The 21380-nt window shown below is 36.1% G+C and overlaps 1 protein-coding gene across 1 annotated transcript in view; it reads right to left on the bottom strand.

The window, feature by feature from the left end:
• The window catches only part of RPGRIP1L (RPGRIP1 like), an 85485-nt gene that overhangs the window by 32677 nt on the left and 31428 nt on the right, over positions 1-21380 (bottom strand). The window contains 10 exon segments of the mRNA XM_006908758.3: positions 534-635; positions 3786-3869; positions 3996-4186; positions 7159-7537; positions 10230-10381; positions 12702-13154; positions 16005-16122; positions 16659-16838; positions 17521-17571; positions 17795-17901. Coding sequence (XP_006908820.1) covers positions 534-635; positions 3786-3869; positions 3996-4186; positions 7159-7537; positions 10230-10381; positions 12702-13154; positions 16005-16122; positions 16659-16838; positions 17521-17571; positions 17795-17901 — 1817 coding nt within the window.

Here is a 21380-nt window from a genome sequence, read left to right on the forward strand (position 1 = left end):
GATGTGCAATATGATTCATTAGAAAATAATCACTTAAATTTTACAGATGAAAACATGCAAATTTATAAATGAAAAATCTAATTATAAACTAAGAATAAAAAATAATAAAAAATATATTAATCTCAAAATGAATTTTATATTATTTCCATATCTATTTGATATTATGCTAAAATCAGCATAATTGTAGCTGTTATATTTTTGACCTTTCTATTCCAAGAAGTCATATATAAAAATACGATGAATGCTATGATTTCTTGATCAATATCAACACAAAGACAAAGTCTTTAAGAACCAAATTAAACCTTTCAAAAATATATTAATCTCAAAATGAATTTTATATTATTTCCATATCTATTTGATATTATGCTAAAATCAGCATAATTGTAGCTGTTATATTTTTGACCTTTCTATTCCAAGAAGTCATATATAAAAATACGATGAATGCTATGATTTCTTGATCAATATCAACACAAAGACAAAGTCTTTAAGAACCAAATTAAACCTTTCAAAATAATTTTAATACATATACACACCTTGAAAATATGTGAAACAGTTGGCATATTAATGTCTGTTTCTGGTGTATGTTCCACTGCTGGTGAAATTTCCTTCCCGTCTTCTGGAGAAGCAGAAGTCTCCTTGTATTAACATAAAAACATATATGTATGTTATTTTGTATTGTTACTAAATCCCAAATCATCCTGAGGCTTTTACACATATATGAAAATATGTACACAAATATGTTTATATAAATATATATATTTATACACATACATACATACACACACATAAAAACTTGGAATGAACATATTAACTACCCATAAGACAATGAAATAGTGCATTTCAGTAAAATGATTGATATTCTTCATGGTATATATGTATATACAATGTAAGAACTGCAAATATATTTCATTGAAACATTGTTTATAATCTCAAAAAAAGTGAAAACGATGCAAATGGGGCATTAGTTAAATCAAATATGGTACATCCAGATACCTGAATTTTATGTAATCATGAAAAACCTAATAATATAGATCTGTACTTACTGATACTGAAGAGACTATACAATATAGTGTTACGTAAAAAGCTATTTATAGAACAATATATATATTCGTATACTGTTTTGTTAAAAAACAAACATGCAAACAAACAAATGTGTGTATACATTTCACGGGAAAAAGTATGAAAGAAAATTCACCAAAATTCAATCTTTACATACAGATTCTGGGAAATTTAATTTTGCTGTTTTTATTTTTTTTGCTTATTTTTATTTCCTAATATTTCTATAATAATTATAAATTACTCATGTAATTAAAAAGTTGCATATGCTAGAATAGGAACATACTTTCTATGATCAACACTTTTTTTACTGCATCCAATATCAATTTATAGTCAACCATTTTTCTATGGTTTATAAACTGAAGTTTATTGTTAAAATATAGTTTATAATTTTTACTATTTTGAAAGTAAACATGCTCAACATCAAAAATGTGAAAGTTAGACAAGAAAACATTAATTAATACAAATCCACATTCCCATTACCCAATGATAATATGTTAATAATCAGTTAGATTTCCATTTCTATCTAATTAATTTCTAATGCAAATAAAAACGTTTTTGTTATATAGTGATAATTATATTGTAATTACAATATATCCTGTTATATTAAAAAAACTAACATAAAAATTTCTTCTGAAACTGAAACTTTACATAAACATTATTTTTAATGACAACAGAAAATATTACATTGAGTGGATGTATCATGATTTAATGAACCATTTCACTAGTGCTGGACATTTAACTAGTTCATGATTTTTAGCTACTGTGGCTAATGTTGCAGCAAGCATTTCCATGTATATGTCTTTTGAATATCAACAACCATTTACCTAGGAATCGGGCTACCTGTGTTAGAATCAGATCTAATACTTTGACCTTGACGAAGTTACGTCCTAGTATGAGAATCCTAGTATGAAAAACATCAGGTTGTTGTGAGGATTAAATGAGTTCAATGAATATAAAGCATCTAGTTCAGCCACTGACACGTAACCAGCACTCAATAAATGCTAGCTACAAGACACTGTCAGAATAATAATTACTGAATTCATTTGTTTAGAACATATATATTAAATGCTTTGTGTATGTCAGGTATTATTTTAAGGCCCAAGAAGAATAGTTTGATCTGAGTGGTGGTTACACTGGTCTGTACATATGTAAAACTTCATTGAGCTTTGTGTTTAAGATTTGTGTCTTTTACTATACAGAAATTATATTACAAAAAAAGTATTTTTGAAAAAGTCCATGAGTGGTGATAGTCACTTGACTGGTAACAGTGAAAATGATGTGAATACAGGTTATATGTTGAAATTACAGCTCATAGGCTTTGTGGATGAACCGGATGTAGGATATGAGAAAAAGAGGAGACAAAGGGATGCCTCCAAAATTTCACAACTGCCCAACTGGGTGAGTGATTATGTCACTTACTGAGAATGGGGAAAAATGAACGAAAGAAAAATTCTGAAGGAGAGTTGGTGAAATTGGGTTTGCTTTTTGACATTAAGTTAGAGTCCTATTAGATATCCAGGGTATATGAAATAGGCAGTAAGAAAACAAATATGGAATTTGGTGATGAGATCAAGACTGGAGATTATAAACATGGGTGTGCCAGCATGCAGATGGCTTTTAAAACTAGGAGACTGGATAAGATCTCTTAATGTAGATATAGACTGAGAAAAGAAGAGGTCGAGGTCTGAAGCTTGACTATTGAGGGCACTTCGACATTCAGATATGGTCCAGGAGAGTGAGAAGAATAACTGGTAAAGCTGGAGAAAAATGAGGAAGGCGCAGCATCCCAGGGGCCAAGAAAAGGGGGAGCAAGTCTTCCACTGTATGAAATGCTACTGGAAGATGAAGATGGGGACTGGAAATTGACTACTGGATGTGACAAAATGAAGGTCATTGTGATCCTAGCCAGATGGGTTTAGTGAGGATCAAGCTTGACTAGAGTGAGTTCAAGAAACAGTACGAGGAAAGGGAGACAAAATTAAAACAATTTTTGAAGACTTCCTTCCCTCCCTCCCTCCCTCCCTTCCTTCCTTCCTTCCTTCCCTCTCTTTCCTCTCTTCCTTCTCTTCCCTCCCTTCCTCCTCAGGTCTCTCTCTCTCTCTCTCTCTCTCTCTCTCTCTCTCTCTCTTTTTGGAAAATGGATGGCAGAAGATTGGGGAGAGAAATATGGGGCTAAAGGAAGGTTTAGATCAAAGAGTAAGAACAGTTATTATTATATACAATGCCAAATTACAAAACTACCCTTTTAACACTTTTCCCTCTTAGAAAAAACAAGTGCAGCTTGCTGCCAGTGTTAATTTAACATCATGTGTAGGAATGCTACGTTTTCTAGGATTTGACACTTCAGCGATCGAGAATTAGTATATTTTGTAAATGGAAATACCACTACTAAAAACAGAATGCTATAAATAGAATGATATCATTTGTTTCCAAAGACTATCAATATACTAGAGCGATGTAAAAATAATAATAAAAGTGAGATATTTCGTGAGAAACTTTGGGGGTAAGGTGAGGACCGTAATCCGCGAGTTATCTTGGGATAAACACTATAGCCGCAAGCACTGCCTGTGAGTATTCTTGGGCGAACGGAAAATGAGTTAGAGGAAAAATAAGTATTTTATTCATCCATTTTCATTCAAATCAGGTAGGGTAGACCACACCTATGTCATTTATTTCCAATATTTGTTATAGAAAAAAAATCAGTATTTTGTGTGTTTACTACTTACAGAACTCTCACGTGGTGCAATGTCCACAAAAGATACCTTCTTGTCCCCCGGTGCTACACGCTGTCTTGGTTTAGGTGTCGGAGCCTAAGACAAACCAATACATCAAACTGAGTATGATGAACATACATTTTTACATTAGGCTTCGGCTATTGTTTCTTTTTGTGTCTATTTCTTAAGTTTTACAGGAAATTCGAAGTCACAGTTACTCACTACGACTAATGGGCTAACAGAGGTCGTTGGAGGTAGTCTTGGAAGAACTTCTGACTCTTCTTTGTGTATGAAATTTCCTAAGTCTTCAGTTGTTATGGCTCCACTTGGAGGAAGGTAGGCAAATTTCCATTTCAAGATAATATGAATGGTTCCTGCAGGATGCTTTTCATGATCTGTTAACTCAAATATTCCTGTCAAATCACAAAAATAATTTTAATTAATGCCAAAGTTTTATTATCATAATAAAGAACAAAGAGAACTACCCGCCACTTAAAAAATAATTTTGTCTTTTACCCACAACTCAAATGACAGAAAATAAAATAAAGACAAAAGGATCAATGACAGGTTCATCTCTCAAGTAGACTTCTTTCAGAAGTTAAGGCCTCAAAGATAATACTGATTCAAAGATGAGAAAATTAACACAAATATTTTAATTCACTGAAATTAAATTCAGAGATTCTTCAAAATTCTCATCTTTCCTCTAAGACTTTATTTGGGTTATATAGCTCAAATATCAATCTTCGTTTTGATTAGAATATTCTTGCAAGACTTGTCTCTATAGAAAAATATATTAAAATTCAAAATTTCAAATAATTTACATAGCTATCTAAAGGAATCTTTATATTACTATTTAACTTTATTATAATTTTAAATATTTTATTGGGATTTGTTAAATTATTCCAAATTAATTGTAGCATGGCAAAAAATGTCCATAAGATAAATCATCCAAAACATATAGCAGTAACAGAGAGTATCATCTACGTATAGCTGTAATAGTGAGTCATATATTTTAATCATTATACTAAATTTTTCAGTATGATAAATCCTTGACTTGAAAAAACAAATCTATATTTCAAGAACAGCTTTTGTTTAGTGGTATCCTTTACTTGGTCCTCAAGTGTAGGCATGTCTTTTAATGGCTGGCTGGGAAAGAGAAAAACAAAACAACTCTAGATTTTAGGTAGAACAAAAGGATACAAGTGGAATATGGGAAGGTGATAAACTTCTATTATAGGTGCATGTGAGCTTTCCAGAATGGCTGAGTGAAGAGCTCAATAAATCTTTTCTATAAAAAACAGTGATAAAGGTGGACGAAAATGATCAAATACAACCTTTTAAAGCTTCTGGTAATTGATATAAGGTGTACAACGAATTTATTCAAGAAAATCTACTGAACCTCAGTAAGAATAGTGGGAATCAGAACATAAGTCTAGTAAGCTACTTGTCTCTGGCTGAACGTGAGACCTGAAGATTGCCTGAACTGTGAATGCATTATCTAAACCATTCACTGACCCATAGGCAAAAGATGGAAGTCTACCAGCTCAAGGTGCTTAAGTACAACATTTGACCAATCATTGGCTGACCATTGAATTATGCTGACCCAGGCTTTAAATTAAAACAAGAACAAAACAAACAAACAAACAACAAAAACTTAGCGGAGACATCAGTGGCTACAGTGAAGGGGAAAAGACTGCAGAATTAGTCTAGGCAAGTCACCAACAAAAACTAATGATATTCACCCCATGGAGTGGGGAAGTTGGAATCCAGAGTTGTTACAATATAGTACCTTCAATGTACAATTTTAAGGGGAAAAAAAGAGAGAGAGATGAAAAGAAACCTTCTGAAGGTGTCCAGATGTTAAGATTTGGCACATAAAGACCTCATAGCAGCTACTATAAATAAGTTCAAAGAACTAAAAAAAACTATATTTAAAGAATTAAAGGAAAGTGTGATGACAATGACTTATAAAACAGAGAATTTAATGAAGAGATAGAAATTATAAAAAAGAGAACTAAATAGAAATTCTGGAGTTGAAAAGTACTACTACTGAAATAAAAAAATTCAATAGAGGGGCTCAATAGGAGATTTGAGCTGGCAGAAGAAACAATCAGTGAATTTGAAGATTGGTCAGGAGAGATTATCCAACTGGAAGATGAAAAATAAAGACAAATGAACAGAGCCTGAGAGACCTGTCGGACACCATGAAGAATACACACATGTGTATAATGGGAGTCCAGGAAGAAGAAAGAAAGGGCAGAAAATAATTCAAGGACTAACAGCAGAAAGTTCCCCAAATTTGATAAATAACAGTACCATACACATAAATAAGCTCAATAAATTCCAAGAAGAATAAGCACAAAGGCAGTCGTACCTAGACACACGATAGCTGCATTATTAAAAGCCAGAAAAACAAAAACAAAAACAAAAATAAAAATCTTGATAACAGTATCAAGTATGAGGGAACCACAATAAGATGAACAGCTGATTTCTCATCAGAAACAACTGATGCCAGAAGTCAGTTGTCTGATATATTTAAACTGCTTAAAGAAAAAAAAATAACTGATGACCAAGAATATTGTAACCAGCAAGACTGTCCTTCAAAATAATAAATTTGGAATAAAGATATTCCCAGATAACAATGATTAAGAGAATCTGTTATCTGACTGATAAGATATATTAAAAGAGGGTCTTCAGGTTGAAAAGAAGTGACACCAGATAGTAACTCAAATCAACACAAAGGAATTGAGACTAATGACGGTAATTATATAGGTAATTATAAAACGTAGTATACGTATATATGTTTCCTAATTTCTTAACTGATTTCAAAGATAATTACATAAAACAGTAATTGTAAAATTATACTGTTGGACTGATATGAAGACAAACATTATAATAGCACAAAGGAGTGGGAGAAAATAAAGCTACACTGAGGTTCAGGAAGTGACACCAGACAGTAGAGGAAGAAATAAAGAATACCAGAAATTGTAAATATGTAAGTTAACATAAAAGTCTCCTATAATTATATATATTCTCCCTTTTCTTAATTTCTCCAAAGGACATGGGTTACAGAGACAAGCATACTATATACATATGTGTAACGACAAGCACAAAGGAGGTAGGGAGGGAACGAAATTACATTAGAGCAGACCTTCCATATTTTCATGGAGCTGTATTAATTTTAAGTAGACTGTGATAAGATGCATATTGTAATTCCTCGAACAACAACTAAAAAAAACCATAAAAAAATATAATATTATGGGGCCGAAGTTTAAGATTATCTGGGACAGTTAGGAAGACTAGTTATAATCAGAACATATCCATAACACTAAGGTATAAATTTAGGTCTGTTTTTAGAGATTCATAGATTAAGAAATAGGCTTACCTGAGATATACCTGTCATGTGCCAATGAAATCAGAGGCACATTGACTTTTCCTATGTAAATATTCTCTTGGGTATCACTATCATCAAACACATAAAAGCTCAGAGACTCTGCCTTAAGGTATCGATCCAAATCCATATTCATCGGCACTGGGAAACACATATGATCATCAAACTCTGGATCATTGCTACTGGGAATGATGGCTGTATCATGGTCTGCAAAATCAAAAAACTTGTACACAACATATGGGTGTGGCTGAAGATGGCTTGCTCGGGACTGCAGGTGGTTGCAACATCTTATTGTAATATGAAGTTCATTTAAGTTGCCATCTGCAGAATCGGTAGAACTGGGCTGAGCAGTTTTGGGTGCCTGATGACTTAACTGGAAAAACATACATATTTATGTTATGGTCCTAATACAATGAAAAGATAAACAGCAGCTGCCAACCCCCGAACAAAATAATTTTGTATATGGACAAAAACCTGCATATTTTCACTTCACAGTGAATTTCTCAGGAAAAGCCTTTTGATTCTTATTCAAAACCAATATTCACTGGAACATGTGGGAACAGATGATCCTAGGCTATCAGCAACAAACATAGAAGGCTGAACATACATGTAGAGACTGCTTTCAAAACCAACTAAAACTAAGAAAAAATTAATCTGATGCTCTTTAATTCTGTTTAATAACTAACAAGTTAGCAAATGAGTCCAAAGACTAATAATGTTCTCTAGTTCACAATTTTATTAAGAGCTAATCCTTCAGCCATTCCAGCTATTCGATCATATTCCATTCTTCAGTGAGAATCCAATGATTTTGATAAGCACCACTCAGAGAGATAATTTTGCTGTATTTCGGTCAGCTCTCATCCTGCATCAGTGGGGTTTATTGGTTAGGGAAGCAGATACCTGAGACCAAGATCAGCCAGTATATCAAAGTCCAACTGCTATAACAAGAGAACAGAATCAGAGATAAACCTTGGATAAGATAAAAAGCTAGGATGGGAGGACATTTCAGAATAGAGATGATAAAAGACTTATTTGGCAGAGCTAGAAACTACTCTATGGCCCCTTTGCTCAGGGAGCAAGTGCACAGGTATTCTGGCAAACAATTCCACCGACTATTAACCCTACCGTAGCTGATGTGATCTGGGACAAGGAAATATTAGTGTTTCAGTGCCTTGTTTGGTTTAGTGTTGGCGAGTTCTCTACCTTCCACAAAGGGACCCTCCTTTCGCTGCATTTCTGAATCTGGATTGGGCATCTGGGACCTCCGACTCTACAGAATTTTACTGGAGAAGGAACAATAGAACCAGTGAGACTCTCCTCAGCGGGGAGACACCTGGTGGTGTGGAGAGGGAAAATCCGAGAAGGGACCCACGGCATGGCTTTCCTAGGGCTAGTGTGCTTTCAGCTACAGAAGCTGAGAGGAATAACTTCAAAGTACCCCTTCTGCTTCTTCCCCCAAGTCTCCCCACAAAAGCTGAAATTCTAACAGTACATGACTCATTCGAGCCAGAGGCTGGGAGTCTAAAAGCCTTTAAACTACAAAACCAAATAAGCAATCCGGTCTTTCTATTCTGATGCCCCTTTCCATCATGGCGTTTCCCAAAGTGCAGCCTGAAGAAAACCAGTCCAGAAAGATGATCCCTGGGAAAGGGGTGCCGTTCTTTCTTAAGTCTGGGAATCGATGTTGTATTTCATCATGGTTCTTTAATTAGAAGTTATAAAAACTAATTCCATCTAGCAAATATAACAAAAAAGAGTTTTTAACATAAAGCTATAGGGCTATTTCCTGGAACTGTGACAGCAGAAATGTAGGCGGGCCTTAGGAAGGTAACGGGACAGAAAACCGGCAGCGTTTAATCTCCGTCCAGTTTCCATTTTTCTCTGTGTGCATGCCCATTACGCTCTCTCTCCAGACCCATTTATTTTTCCTTTCATCTGCTCCCTAGCTCCTGATGTTACATGTTCCAGGCATGGAGTCTTGCTTTCTCCTGATGTCAGAAAGCAGAATCTGATTGGCTCAACTGGGATCAGGAAGATATTCCTGAATCATTAGTTACAGTTGGGTGGAGAGTGGGAGATAATAGGATCCTCCAGTATAAAGCTTCTCACTGGGGCCCAGCCCCACGGATTGGGAGTGAGAGCAGTTCCAAATGAATAAAGATAAATGTGACTTGAGCGGACATTCCAAAATGTTTCTACTATATTCCATCCCTTTGTTTCTCAACATAACTGCATACTTTATGATTCCTCTTGAGATTCACGTTGTACACGAGAAGTCCTAGAGTCAAGAACCCTATTTAACTTTGCTCAATTCAGTGCTTTCTGCACTCATTCCTTGGATCATGGAATTCTTTTGGAAATGTGGCCATTAGGCCCCATGAAACATAATGTGGAAAATGCTACCCTGAGGAATTGCATTTAAATGTCCAATTCTCAGTAAGAGAATATTCGTTTTTTATTTTTTGCATTTCAAAAATCTAACATGAAGAAACAGTCTGAGAGAAGCATAACTGATAGTCCAATAATAGCTATTCAGTCCTTTAAGAGTAGAAAGTATAATGAAAGTCACTTGATGTGTGCTAATTGTACTGCAATCCCATTTTTTAAAAATGTTCTGGGTAGCAGCACAAGGGCATTCCTCTGTGGTGATGGAAAAATTCTGTGTCTTGAATGTGGTGGTGGTTACGTGAATATATGTACATGTGATAAAACTGCACAGAACTCCCCCTCCTCACCCACGCCTATAAACACTGATAAAACCCGAATAAGGACTGTGGCCTAGTTAACGGCACTGTACCGCTGCCCATCTCCCGGTCTTGATAGTGTATACTGTTCTCTAGGTATGGAAGACCTTACAACTGGGAGAAGCTGGGCGAACGGCACACATGATCTCTCTCTACTATTTTTGCTACTTCCGGCAAGTCTATAATTATTTCAAAATAAAAAGTTAGAAAAAGCCACTTGATGATCTGTGAAAGAAAATGGTTTCAGTTTAAAGCGTGACATATAAAAAAATAGTATAACATTTCTGTGACACAAAAGGTCTTAAAGCCAAACAAGCTTACCCACTGTGTTCGCTCTGGTCCCTTAAAATTGGATGTTATATACCCCAAAGCCTTTGCCCGTTCTCGGTAAAGTCGAATTGCTTGGTCCATGGGAACTCTTAATTGGAACCAGTAGTCCACTGTGCCAAAGTTTGGGATGTCTCCTTTAGTTCCTACAGGTCGATACATAACTCACTGTTAAAAGAGTCCCATAAATCAAAGCATATACCAGTAAAAATACATCAATAGTATTATACATTAAAACTATAAATTTTATACTGAGTAAAATAATATATGACTTGCACAAATGATGTGTGATTGGCAAATAACAGAGATGAAAAAAATAAAATGACTTCTGCAAGTATGAGTTTCACTGTATGTTAAGTATTATTAAAGAACTATGTCAAGCTATGTTTCCACATTTGAGATATTCCAATTTGTACTTTCGACCCTTCTGAAATACAAAGAAACATCTAAGCATTGAATCAAATACTCCATGGATTCTTTTTGATGCTGCAATACATGTTTTAAACAAGTTACACAAGTTAAACAAGTAGCCTGGCAGATACGATATGAAACCTTAAAATTATAAATATGATACTCCACATGGTATTTCAACTCTCAAGAAATCGGCCCCTTCCCACTGTACGGTGTCACAAGAACAGGGGACATGCCACAGCTACGCCAAGTTCACACTGTATGCAGCGGATCCTCGCGTGGCTTTGCCTGTCCACCCTCAGCGCTCCCTTCAGCCCAGGCAGCTCTCAGCTCTCCTCCGCGGCTCCCGACAGACTTAAGAGTTGTCCAGGCTTCCTTCACGGAAAGGAGGACTCTGCCCTCGCTAGGGCCACGGACGGCTTTGCCACGACTGTCTGTTCACCAGGCCCTGTCTCCTCCGCACTGTAAGTTTCTCGAGGGCAAGGGCTGTGGAACTGTTGAACAGAGACTATTGTATACGTAAACTTTCCTGAACATAACACATTATTAAAAATAATACCCTGTCACCTCTCCTATTTCACCAGTTTCTTCCTCATTAATGGATCATTCTCATCAACATACACACGATTCAAAACTGCCATTATTTAAAAACTTGTCCTAAGGAGAAGAATAGTAACACATATACATATTTGCTTGTATACGCGTAAAATTTGGGGGTAAAAATTTGTAGCCGCTGGTGAGGGAACCGAGGGTAGCTGGGGGGCAGGAGTGGGAGACTGACATTTTGTGTTCTAAACTTGTGCCTTCTTGATTTTTGAATCATGAACATAGTACCTACGCAATAAGTTACTCAGTTAGTAAAATAACCCCGCCCCTAACCTAAGTCAGCCTCCGTCCTTCTTCCTCCAGGATACTGATGCTCGTGGTTGCCCCCACCTCACTGGCTACTCCTCAGCTCCCTTTGCGGGCTCTTCCTCTTCTCCCTCAACCCTAAAATTTGGAGTTTCCCAAGGCTCAGTCCTTTGCCATCTTCTTTTTTATGTACATTCACTCTCCATGTGATATTATCTAGGCGCAAGGCTTAAAATATATTGTGTATGCTAATGACTCCAACTTTCACACCTCCAGCGATGGCCTTCTGCTTAGTGAATCCGACTGCTCATGTGACATGCCCATTTTGCAGGTCAATCTTAACTTATTCGAACATAGTTCTTGCTTTTCTTCCTTGGACTTTTTTCCTTTCCCAGGCCTATCTCACTGTGGCCTCTCCATTCTCCCGGCGGCTCATGCCTGGGGCACAGGGGTAGGGGGTGTGCGGAGGGAATCAAATCTAAACTCACCATGACCTACAAGACTCCACAGTATGATCAGGTCTCTGCTTTTGCTTCAAACTCATCTCCGTTCTGGCCACTGGCTTTCCTGCTATTCCCCCCAATACACGTCACGTTTGTTCCTCCCTCAGGCCTTTCTGCTGTTGCCTCTGCCTGGAACATTCTTCCCCTCGGTCCTGGCACGAAGCTGTAGCCAGGTCTTTCCCAGGGTCTCCTCTCGGGGAAGCTCTTGTCTTTATTAGCCGCCCTCTGGCTCTCTCCTCAGCCTCTTGCCCGGATCGTTTTTCTTCATCTCTGATGATTTATGTGTTTGTCTTATGGCCTCTTTTCCCCGCTAGAATGTACGCTATACAAGGACAGGGGCTTTGTCTGTCTTACTTACCACTGACCACTGGATTCCTAGTGCCTAGTGATAGTGGTAACAAGATAAGCTTAAAAAGCATTTGATGACTGCACTACATTCCATGTTTAAGCCACACGAGTATCGATATGGTCAATAAACATCTGCATTGATAAACTTTAAAGAAATTAGCAGCCATTGTACTGACATCATCAGTAACATTTACGAGAGTCCAAACATCTGTGGGCAGCTAAATTAGAGAACGCTGTCCTTACCCCCAAGGTACCTCGAATCCGTGAGAGAAGATGCTGATGTGGAAGAGCATATTAGTATATAAACCAGATGAGTGACTCACACATGCCAAGTTTATAAAAGTGTACTTACCAACTAAACTTGCTGTGCAAAATATTCGACCGCTTTTTTCCAGAATTTCATGGAATCTCAATTGACATGCTGCCATTGTTTCATAATCCATGCTGTATGCTTGGTGGACCTCGAGGGTGACGGTATTCTTCTGAATATATTGTAAAAATAAGTCGTTAACATGAACAAGATATTGAGAAGTAAAGTTGTATTCTGGGTGAAGACCTCGCACGACGGGAGTTGTCTGTAGTTCAAAATCATAGAAGGCATAGGTGCAGAAAGTGACAGGCTCTTTATCTCCAGACACCTGCAAAACCTCAGAAGAAAAAGTGACTTTGCTGATATGGATTTCAAATAGGTTTTCGCCTCGTTCTAAGTGAATGGTTTCGTCGAATTCATCAACTGAGTCATCTGGCATGATTTCTGGTTTAAATTTGTACTGTTTGGTGCCATAGGCAATATCCTTTAATTGAGCTGCAAGAGAAGACACACAGATTAGAGATTTGAAAATACCGACATATGAAGATACAACCTGGCTTTTGAAGTGGTAGGAAGTCTGAGTGTTTTGGTGAATATTCCTGATCTTAAATTCTGTTGACTATACTGTTTTCCTGTAAATAATATTGTACTATACAGAAATTCATCATTGGTCTTAACATCACTTATTAAACAACAAAATTACACCTTAAATGCAATACAGGCTACCAGGAAAAAGGAAAAAGAAGAAAAAGGCTTTCGAATGAACAGCTGAGGTAAATATTTGGATTCCGCCAGTCCCGTGCCCCCGCTCAGGTCACCTTCTCTCCCATAAAGTCGATTTCTCTTTCCACTGGCTCCTTCCCTTTAGCCTATTAAAATATACGCTTTTCTATTTTAGGGGGTGATGGATACGTTTATTATCTTGATTATGGTGATGGTTTCACAGGTGTGTACATAGACCCAAGCTCACTAAACTGCATAATTGAAATTATGTGGTTTAAAACGTGTCAATTATATTTCTATAGAGCTGCTTCTAAAAAAGATATAGCTCTGTCTATATCTTTTTTAAAAAAGATATAGCTCTGTCTATATCTGCCCTCCTGTTATATCCAAATTTCTAGAAAGAATAACGTATACTTGTATCTCCAACTCCTCTTCAACCTAACAGATACTCTTCAACCTAATGCACACAGTCTCTGCCTTACTTTTCTTGTTATTCTAGAAAAGGTCACCAATAACCAATTAATTGCTAGAGCGAATGGACTTCGGTCCTTGTATCGCTTGATTTCTGGGCTTCGGACCATTTTCTCTGTTGTCAGCGTCTGCCCCACCGTGGCTTCCATGCCAGCATCTGCCCTGCTTCTCCAGCCTCTCTTCCCATTCTTTAATGGCTCTTTTTTTTTTTTGCCAGTTTTCTGGGGTTCTGTTTTCATTCTCTTCTTAGTCCATGTATTTTCGTGGGTCATCTCATCCCCTTTCATGGTTTCTGCTCCTATCAACATGCAGAATGTCAGTATGCTCAGATTTCTATTTCTGATTCGGATTCCAGACCCACATAGCTAAAGGCTTGCTGAAGCCTCTACCCAGATGTCCCCGGGGTACATCAAACTCAGTGTGCCCAGGACGGAATGTGCCACATCCTCTTCCAGATACTTCTGCACTTTGCGTCTCGAGTGATGGTGTTTGCAGTCACCAAATTGCCTAAGTTCGGCGTCGCATAGTCATTCCAGTTGCCTCTTTTTCTTTTACTCTGCCCACATCTGCAGGATCATATTCAACACTATTTCCTAAGTCTTTACCGAATTTGTCCCTGTCTCATATCGACTGATGCTAACTCATTACACAATTCCATTAAGCAAATTTTAATTGAGTACTACTTGAAATAAAAGGTACACACTGCTCTGTGACTTCTGGAAAACTCTGTTCAGTCGGATAAAGAGATTTCCTGAGTGCTTTTGCCTAGAGCAGTGGTTCTCAAAGTGTGGTGTGGGAACTTCTGGGAGCCCCTGAAACTGTTCTGGAGGTTCGTGAGATCAGAACTATTTAAAAAAAAGAATATTAAGATATTTACCTTTTTCATTCTTATTCTCTCACAAGTATACAATGGAGTTTTTCAGAACCTACATAATGTGATATCATAACAGATTGAATGCAGAAGCAGATATAAAAACCCAGCTGTTTTCCATTAAGCCAGACACTGAAAAGATTTTCAAAAATGTTCAACAATTAAAAAGATTAAAAAAGATTTAAAACAATGTCATTGTTTTCACGAATTTTTTTTGGCATGGAAAACAAAGCTTTTTAAAAATAAATACTGTAATTTATGTTAACATGTAATGGGTTTATTATTATTATCTTAACATGACTTAAATATTTGAAAAACTCCTCACTTTTAATTGCTAATATGCTAGATATCATAAGCATAACCCATATAAACGAAGGGCCTTTGGGATTCTTGGTAATCTTTAAGACTATAAAATTACTGCTGGCATAGATCATTGCATTAAGCATTGCACGGCAAGGGACATGAAAGAAAGAGAAACTATTTATCATTCTAGAACTTATATTGTAGCTACAGAGAAGATGCAAAACTCCAACAGCTGAGGAACGCTTATACAATATAAGCCCCAAACATATTTTCTGAGTACTCGGGAGTAAAAGTGGCAGGTGTTGAGGCAGCGTTTTTCGCAGAAACGGCTCATCCCTGCCTCTGCACCTTTCGGAGTCATGCCTAAACACACAGAGTCGTGGGCCCCAGGTGCGGGGGTAGAGCCGAGGAAGCGACAACCGACAGAACTTCCCCACGTGATTGTGACACTTGCTAAAGTCTGAAAACCACTGCAAGGCCATGTCAAGGAGAGGGATGGCTAGGTCTTCTGGGGGTTGGCTTCCTGGCGCGGGTGTGCGTTTAGTTAGATTGTGAAGCAGAGAAGGATAGGTCCTAGGGTCAGGGTAGCAAGGAGGTTCACGTGGAGCAGAAAAAGGCGCAGCGACGGGACCGAGCAGGAGGAATCTGACAAAGAGCAGGCAGACTTGTCTGGCTAAGATGCGGAGCTTCCTTAGAAGAGAGATCGGAAATGAGGTGGTAAATTTAGTCTGAGATGCCTCATGAAGAGCTTTAAAATCCTGCCATGCGAGCAACGCTGAATGTAAAAAGCAGTAGGGAATGACTATAAATTCATGAGCAGAAAAGAGTCAGATAAAAACGGGCTTTCTGGTAAATTATTATTATAGTTATAAGCTGGACAAAAATAGAGCAAATCTCGAGCGGAGATCTGGATGGCATTTTCAGCCGCTGTACCAGCCGTTCACTGGCCGCTCCGGGCAGACTTGTGCGCACCGTACCTTCCAGTTTCCGGATGCGAGCAGCTCTGATGTCAAGAAGGTGAATGTACTGGTCCACTTTGAGTTCATAATCCTGCTGCAGATTTTCCATCTTCTGGGTCACTGCCTCCACTTCCATCTAAAATATGAGAGAGAAAAATTTCAATACTTACGATTAGTTCCACTTTCATTTTCAAAGCACATGTGATTACAGCGTTTTCTAGATCCTGGGGATACCAGGAGCCGTAAACCATAGTTTTCTGACCTCGAATAGCTTATAGTTTAGAAAATTATGTTTGGCGATGTTTACAAATCAGAAGTAAAATGAACCAAACTCCAGAATTCTTTCTGTGGAGGAAGTTTCCAGGCTCTTGGTTGTGGGTGTGTATAACGTGGTGTGGCAGGAATTCAGGATAACTAGAACCCATTTGCATGATGTGCTAGACTAGTAAAGGTGAGTTCACTGCCACTAGATGTTCTCCCAAATCAGGGATGCAAAAAATTTATTTGTTTTTAAACTATTTATTTCGAGTACCTAGTTATAAGGCCAAATTCCAGGCACATGATAACACGTAATAGGTTATACCACGATAATACATGATACTGCTCAGAAGAGCAAATCGTCAGCAGAGTATTGTAGGAAACGTCCTCTCCTAATTTAGTGTATTACATTACCTGATAATCTTTATTAATTTTATGTTGCATAATCAGCATGTTTCTTGTCTTTTCAAGTTCTTGCACTGTTTCCGCGTGAGTTGCTTGCAGCTCTCTCATGGAGCGTTCTAGATCTTTACTAATTTTATTGTCTACTTTCTCTAAAAAGGAAAGGTCTCCATTTTTTTGTGATTTTTGAGCCTAAAACAAAAACATGTTTTATTACTGAAACAAGAGTTTATAAAATGTAACCATGTGAACTGACATAGATATAGCAAGGAAAAATCATTAATTGAAAACAGATATGTTTCTATTTTCCATCAGGAATAAAGTAGTTTTAGTATAGAAAATATATTTGGATAGACATTTGGAACAATTATAGAGAAATCAAAAAACAGTTCATTACTTCATGACATGAAAAAGAAATCATGTACATTGATTTCTATTTCTTCATTTGATTAAAAGCTACACTGTGATCTACAAGGAAAGAAATGCATTTTCTCGTGTCTTCTTGTAAATAACAGAATATCCTAGAACTGGAAAATATCTTCTGGTAACACTTATAATTCAATATTTTCCTTAAAATACTCGTGTGTACCAAGGTCTCTTAGGACAGAAAATTGTTGATTAGTTTTAGAGTAAGTCATGTACAAGTAAAATGTTTGTTACAGTTGGAGAAAGTGCTTTGAACAAGAGTTTTTAAGGTCTATTTTAATGTAATTTTGATGTCATCATGAAATATGTATATGCTGTAACCAAATGTCACCTGACCACTTTCCTGAATAATTCATTCTCCAAGGATAAAGGTTACAGATAAGGGTCTTCATTATGCTCAAACAGTTATACATAGACATGAAATTCATGGTGAAGTTCAGAAAGTTACCTTTATAAGCAGGAGCGCTTCACTCAATTCGTCAGCATTAATATCACTCTTCTGCAAAAGATTAAGTAAAAGCTCATGAGACAATAGTGGAAAGTACTAGAGACATTCCAACTATGTGGATTATCCTCATGGAACAGAAGATACCTGATACCCTGAATTAATAAACTAAGTAATACATTTGGATTCTTTTGCTTTATTGTATAGGGTTTTCTCAACACATGAAATATTTAGATAAAAGTGTGGAGTTTACTTCCCAAAGAAGAAAATAGTTCACCTGGTCGTAAAACTTCATGCGGTTTTTAAGTTCATCAAGTTGCTGCTTTTGTTCCAGATACTGCAACTGTAGCTCTCTATTTTCTTGAATGAGTTTCTCATTTTGGTCTTAAAAATAAAGTCAACACAATCAGAAAGGTAAGAGGGAATGAGGCATAAGAACACATTTTAAACGAGTGGAATTCCTGATACACACCAAGCTACATCTAGCATTGCTCTGGTCAGAGAGGAAATTGAGCACACGTCCAGACAGAGGCGGCAGGAGAAGGAGAGACAAATGAACCCTCTCGTGTGTCTGCCACATGGCTCACTTGCTTATCAAAATCTGAAGGCTTAAGTTTGCAGTATTAATATAAGGAAATTGTGGCCTCGGGGACTTCAAAGGAACACTCTATCTAAGCTACCTATGAAAATATGTTTCTAGATCTATAATTTTTACTTACTTATTAAGGGTCCTGAAAGGCATGCAAAAAAAAAAAAAAAAAAAAGTCTTTTAGTTTTTTAATTGAGTCCCTCGAATTTTCTTTTGGAAACTTAGCATCAAATCTTTTTCTTAAAACAAGATAATTTCTCTGGTAATTAACTAAATCTGTAATTTTAAACGACTACACTTTTAATAAATCTGGTAAGATAGGAGAAGTGGCTTCTCAACCAGTGCATGGTAGTATCAACAATAATTCACGTGTGTTCTTTATGAGGTCACGCTATTAATTAGTAGGACATGGACTCAGAGCTACGGTTAAGGAGTGAAGGCAGGTTATATTCGCTCATGGACCATGACTCACAAACAGGAGTGCGGGGTAGAGCTGCAGAAGACAGTAAGTCCATAAAGAGACTAATTTTTCACTCCCTGCACGAACATGCTATAAACTTAAAAAAAAAAAAAAGCATAATAGCTACCTAACAAATTTATTCTTTAGTCTCATGCTCTTAAGTGTACACTTCAATAGAGTGCACTGTGGCGGTCAAGTACCCTTCTTTCTGGCTTACTGTGGACTAACTTTAAACCATGTCATCCAAAGCGTCGCCACTAATTTCATCCTACTCCCAAAGATTTATGTTCATCCTAAGTCCTCAATTTAAATTGTACATTTTTGTTTCCATTTCTTAAAGAAAAAGTCAACACATTTGCCAAGAATTCTTTACATGAATACATTTGTACACATTTGTATATTTTATACAAAAATATGTTTCTGACTTTTATAATGCTCTGTGTTCCCAAGTTAGAAACACATATAAGTAAAAATTGTAAAATACCCAAGTAAGAGGAAATGGAATAAATTTGGATATACATTTTCATGTCACATATTTTCCTAGCAAACCAAAAATTAAAAAAAAAAAGAACACTAAAAAACCTGTGACTCTAGGGTATGCAGAGACATTTTAGTATCAAATATATCAAACGTTTTTATCTTATTGATGAAAGGTTAAAGGTTATCCTAGACTATAAATTGCTAATATTTAGTGAACTAAATGAAAAAATTTCCAAATGTGGACAATATCTGGAAATTTTGAAGGTAAAGGTCAAACAAATACTTGTCATTAAACTAAAAATTAGGATTAATGATAAATATGAATTCTCAGGAGATAAACTTGCTTTTTGTCTAGAGAGTAGAATAAAAACATGGAATGCTTTATTTTACGTTGAGTAGGTTCAAACAACATCTAGACAGAAAGATTAGGTAACAAAAAGAAGGTAAGTATAGTCAGAAGGATATGAAACTAAAGGTCCTGAGGATAATATAACTTCTTCCTCCAGCCAGCAAAACTTTCAGGGATTCTGAGGATAAACCTAAGTGTTACGGACATGACTGCCCTATCTTCATCCAGACACAGTATAATTTGATTACTATGTCTAAGCTCTCGTTTTTCTGTGGTTTCAATTTTTCAGAGCAAGGTCCTAAGAATGATATGCTGGTAGGTATAAACTCATTCTACTTTTTCTTCCTTTACTGATTTTTGTTTCAACAACTATGTCCCTACATGTTCACTGATATTTTTAAAACTCTGGCATTATTAGTAAGAAAATAACTTAGTGGGAGAAGACATTACTGAATATCAGTAACTTTCTACTGAATCGTATGTAGAATTATCCGCTATGTTTTTCCTTTCTTAAGCTTTTTATTGGGGATATAACTCCTGGGTCTTTAAAAAGTACAGAGACGTTATAGTTCAAAGATGAAATAGACTTGCTGAATTATAATATGAAAAATCAAAGCACCCTGTACAAGATGAAAAATAACCTTATGATTTGACAAAAAGCAGGTTAAACTAAACAGCATTTTATTCAAATGAGATAACATTTCACTCTTTTAAAATTATGTTCTTCAGGCACACCATTAATAAGCAGAGTACAGAGAACAATTCAACTAAACAATTTTCAGAACTCCTTTGTGCTAATATCTTCAGCTGTGATCAATATAACCATATGCATTATGCTGAATTATGCATTTCAGCTAAAGATAGAAAGGAACTTTCAAAAGCAGGCCCTTAAACACATGCAGTTAATTTAAGCATTAACCAAATGCAAACTGCATTTACATATCCTTCCCCCACATATTCACACAATCTGAAAGTAATTTGTACTCTGAATAAAGAGGTGAGTATTCTCTAAAAATAATTTGCCAGTTAGATGAATCACTACAAGAAGCCAGGGAAACGTCTTCTGGCAAAGAACACTTGATACATGAAAAGGTAAATGTGTGAAGAGACTTCCAAGTAAAATCAAACAATTTCAAAATCTGTAATACGGAAAAAAAAAAAAACCCTTTCTAAATCGTAAAAGATTTCCTTAAATAGACTATTTTGATTTTTTTGTTTAGTGTTTCCCTGTGAAAAAAATGGTTAAAGGCTGTAATATTTTTCTTATAATCTAACTTTTTCACAAAAACCCCCAAAACTTCAATCACTAAACATGTAAGTTTCAGGTATTCAAGCAAAAAGAACTTAAACTAACAGTTGCACTAAAAAAAAGGTTTACTTCTCACAATTTTTCTTAAGAAAATAAATGAATAAATGTACAAAGATTTCGTTGAGAAAGATGTTTATGATACTTAAAAAACTAAAGCTATTTAAAAATTCATCAATAGAAGATTGTTAAACATTCTATTCTACATTCTCACACTGGAAAACTATGACAGTCATTACAAATGATGACGATGCAAATTTATATTTATCCTCGAGGAATGATTTCACAATATAGTAAATAAAAAAACATGTCATAAAACCATATTTATCTATCTATATAGAAAACTGTGGAAGGGCATACATAAAAATATTATCTTGAGGGTTGTGAAATTGAGTGATTTTCAGGATGTTTTTGTTTACTGGACTTTTTTTTATGGTGTATATGAGTTATTTTTAAAATGCAAAAAATCCAAGAGACATAAGAACCAATTTTTAAAAAAATGAGAAATGGACTAGTTAAAATAAAATAACTTAGCAATTCAGTTTTAATAATTAATTAGAACCCTCAGAGTTAATTCAACAACAAACAGGTTTTAAAAAAAAGACCACCAAGATTCTAGCCCCTTAAGAAGAGTTTCTTTCCAGAGATCAATTCAGATGTCTATAGATAAGAGTTTTGG

Source organism: Pteropus alecto, unplaced genomic scaffold (assembly GCF_000325575.1).
Source record: "Pteropus alecto unplaced genomic scaffold, ASM32557v1 scaffold123, whole genome shotgun sequence".
NCBI lineage: Eukaryota > Metazoa > Chordata > Mammalia > Chiroptera > Pteropodidae > Pteropus > Pteropus alecto.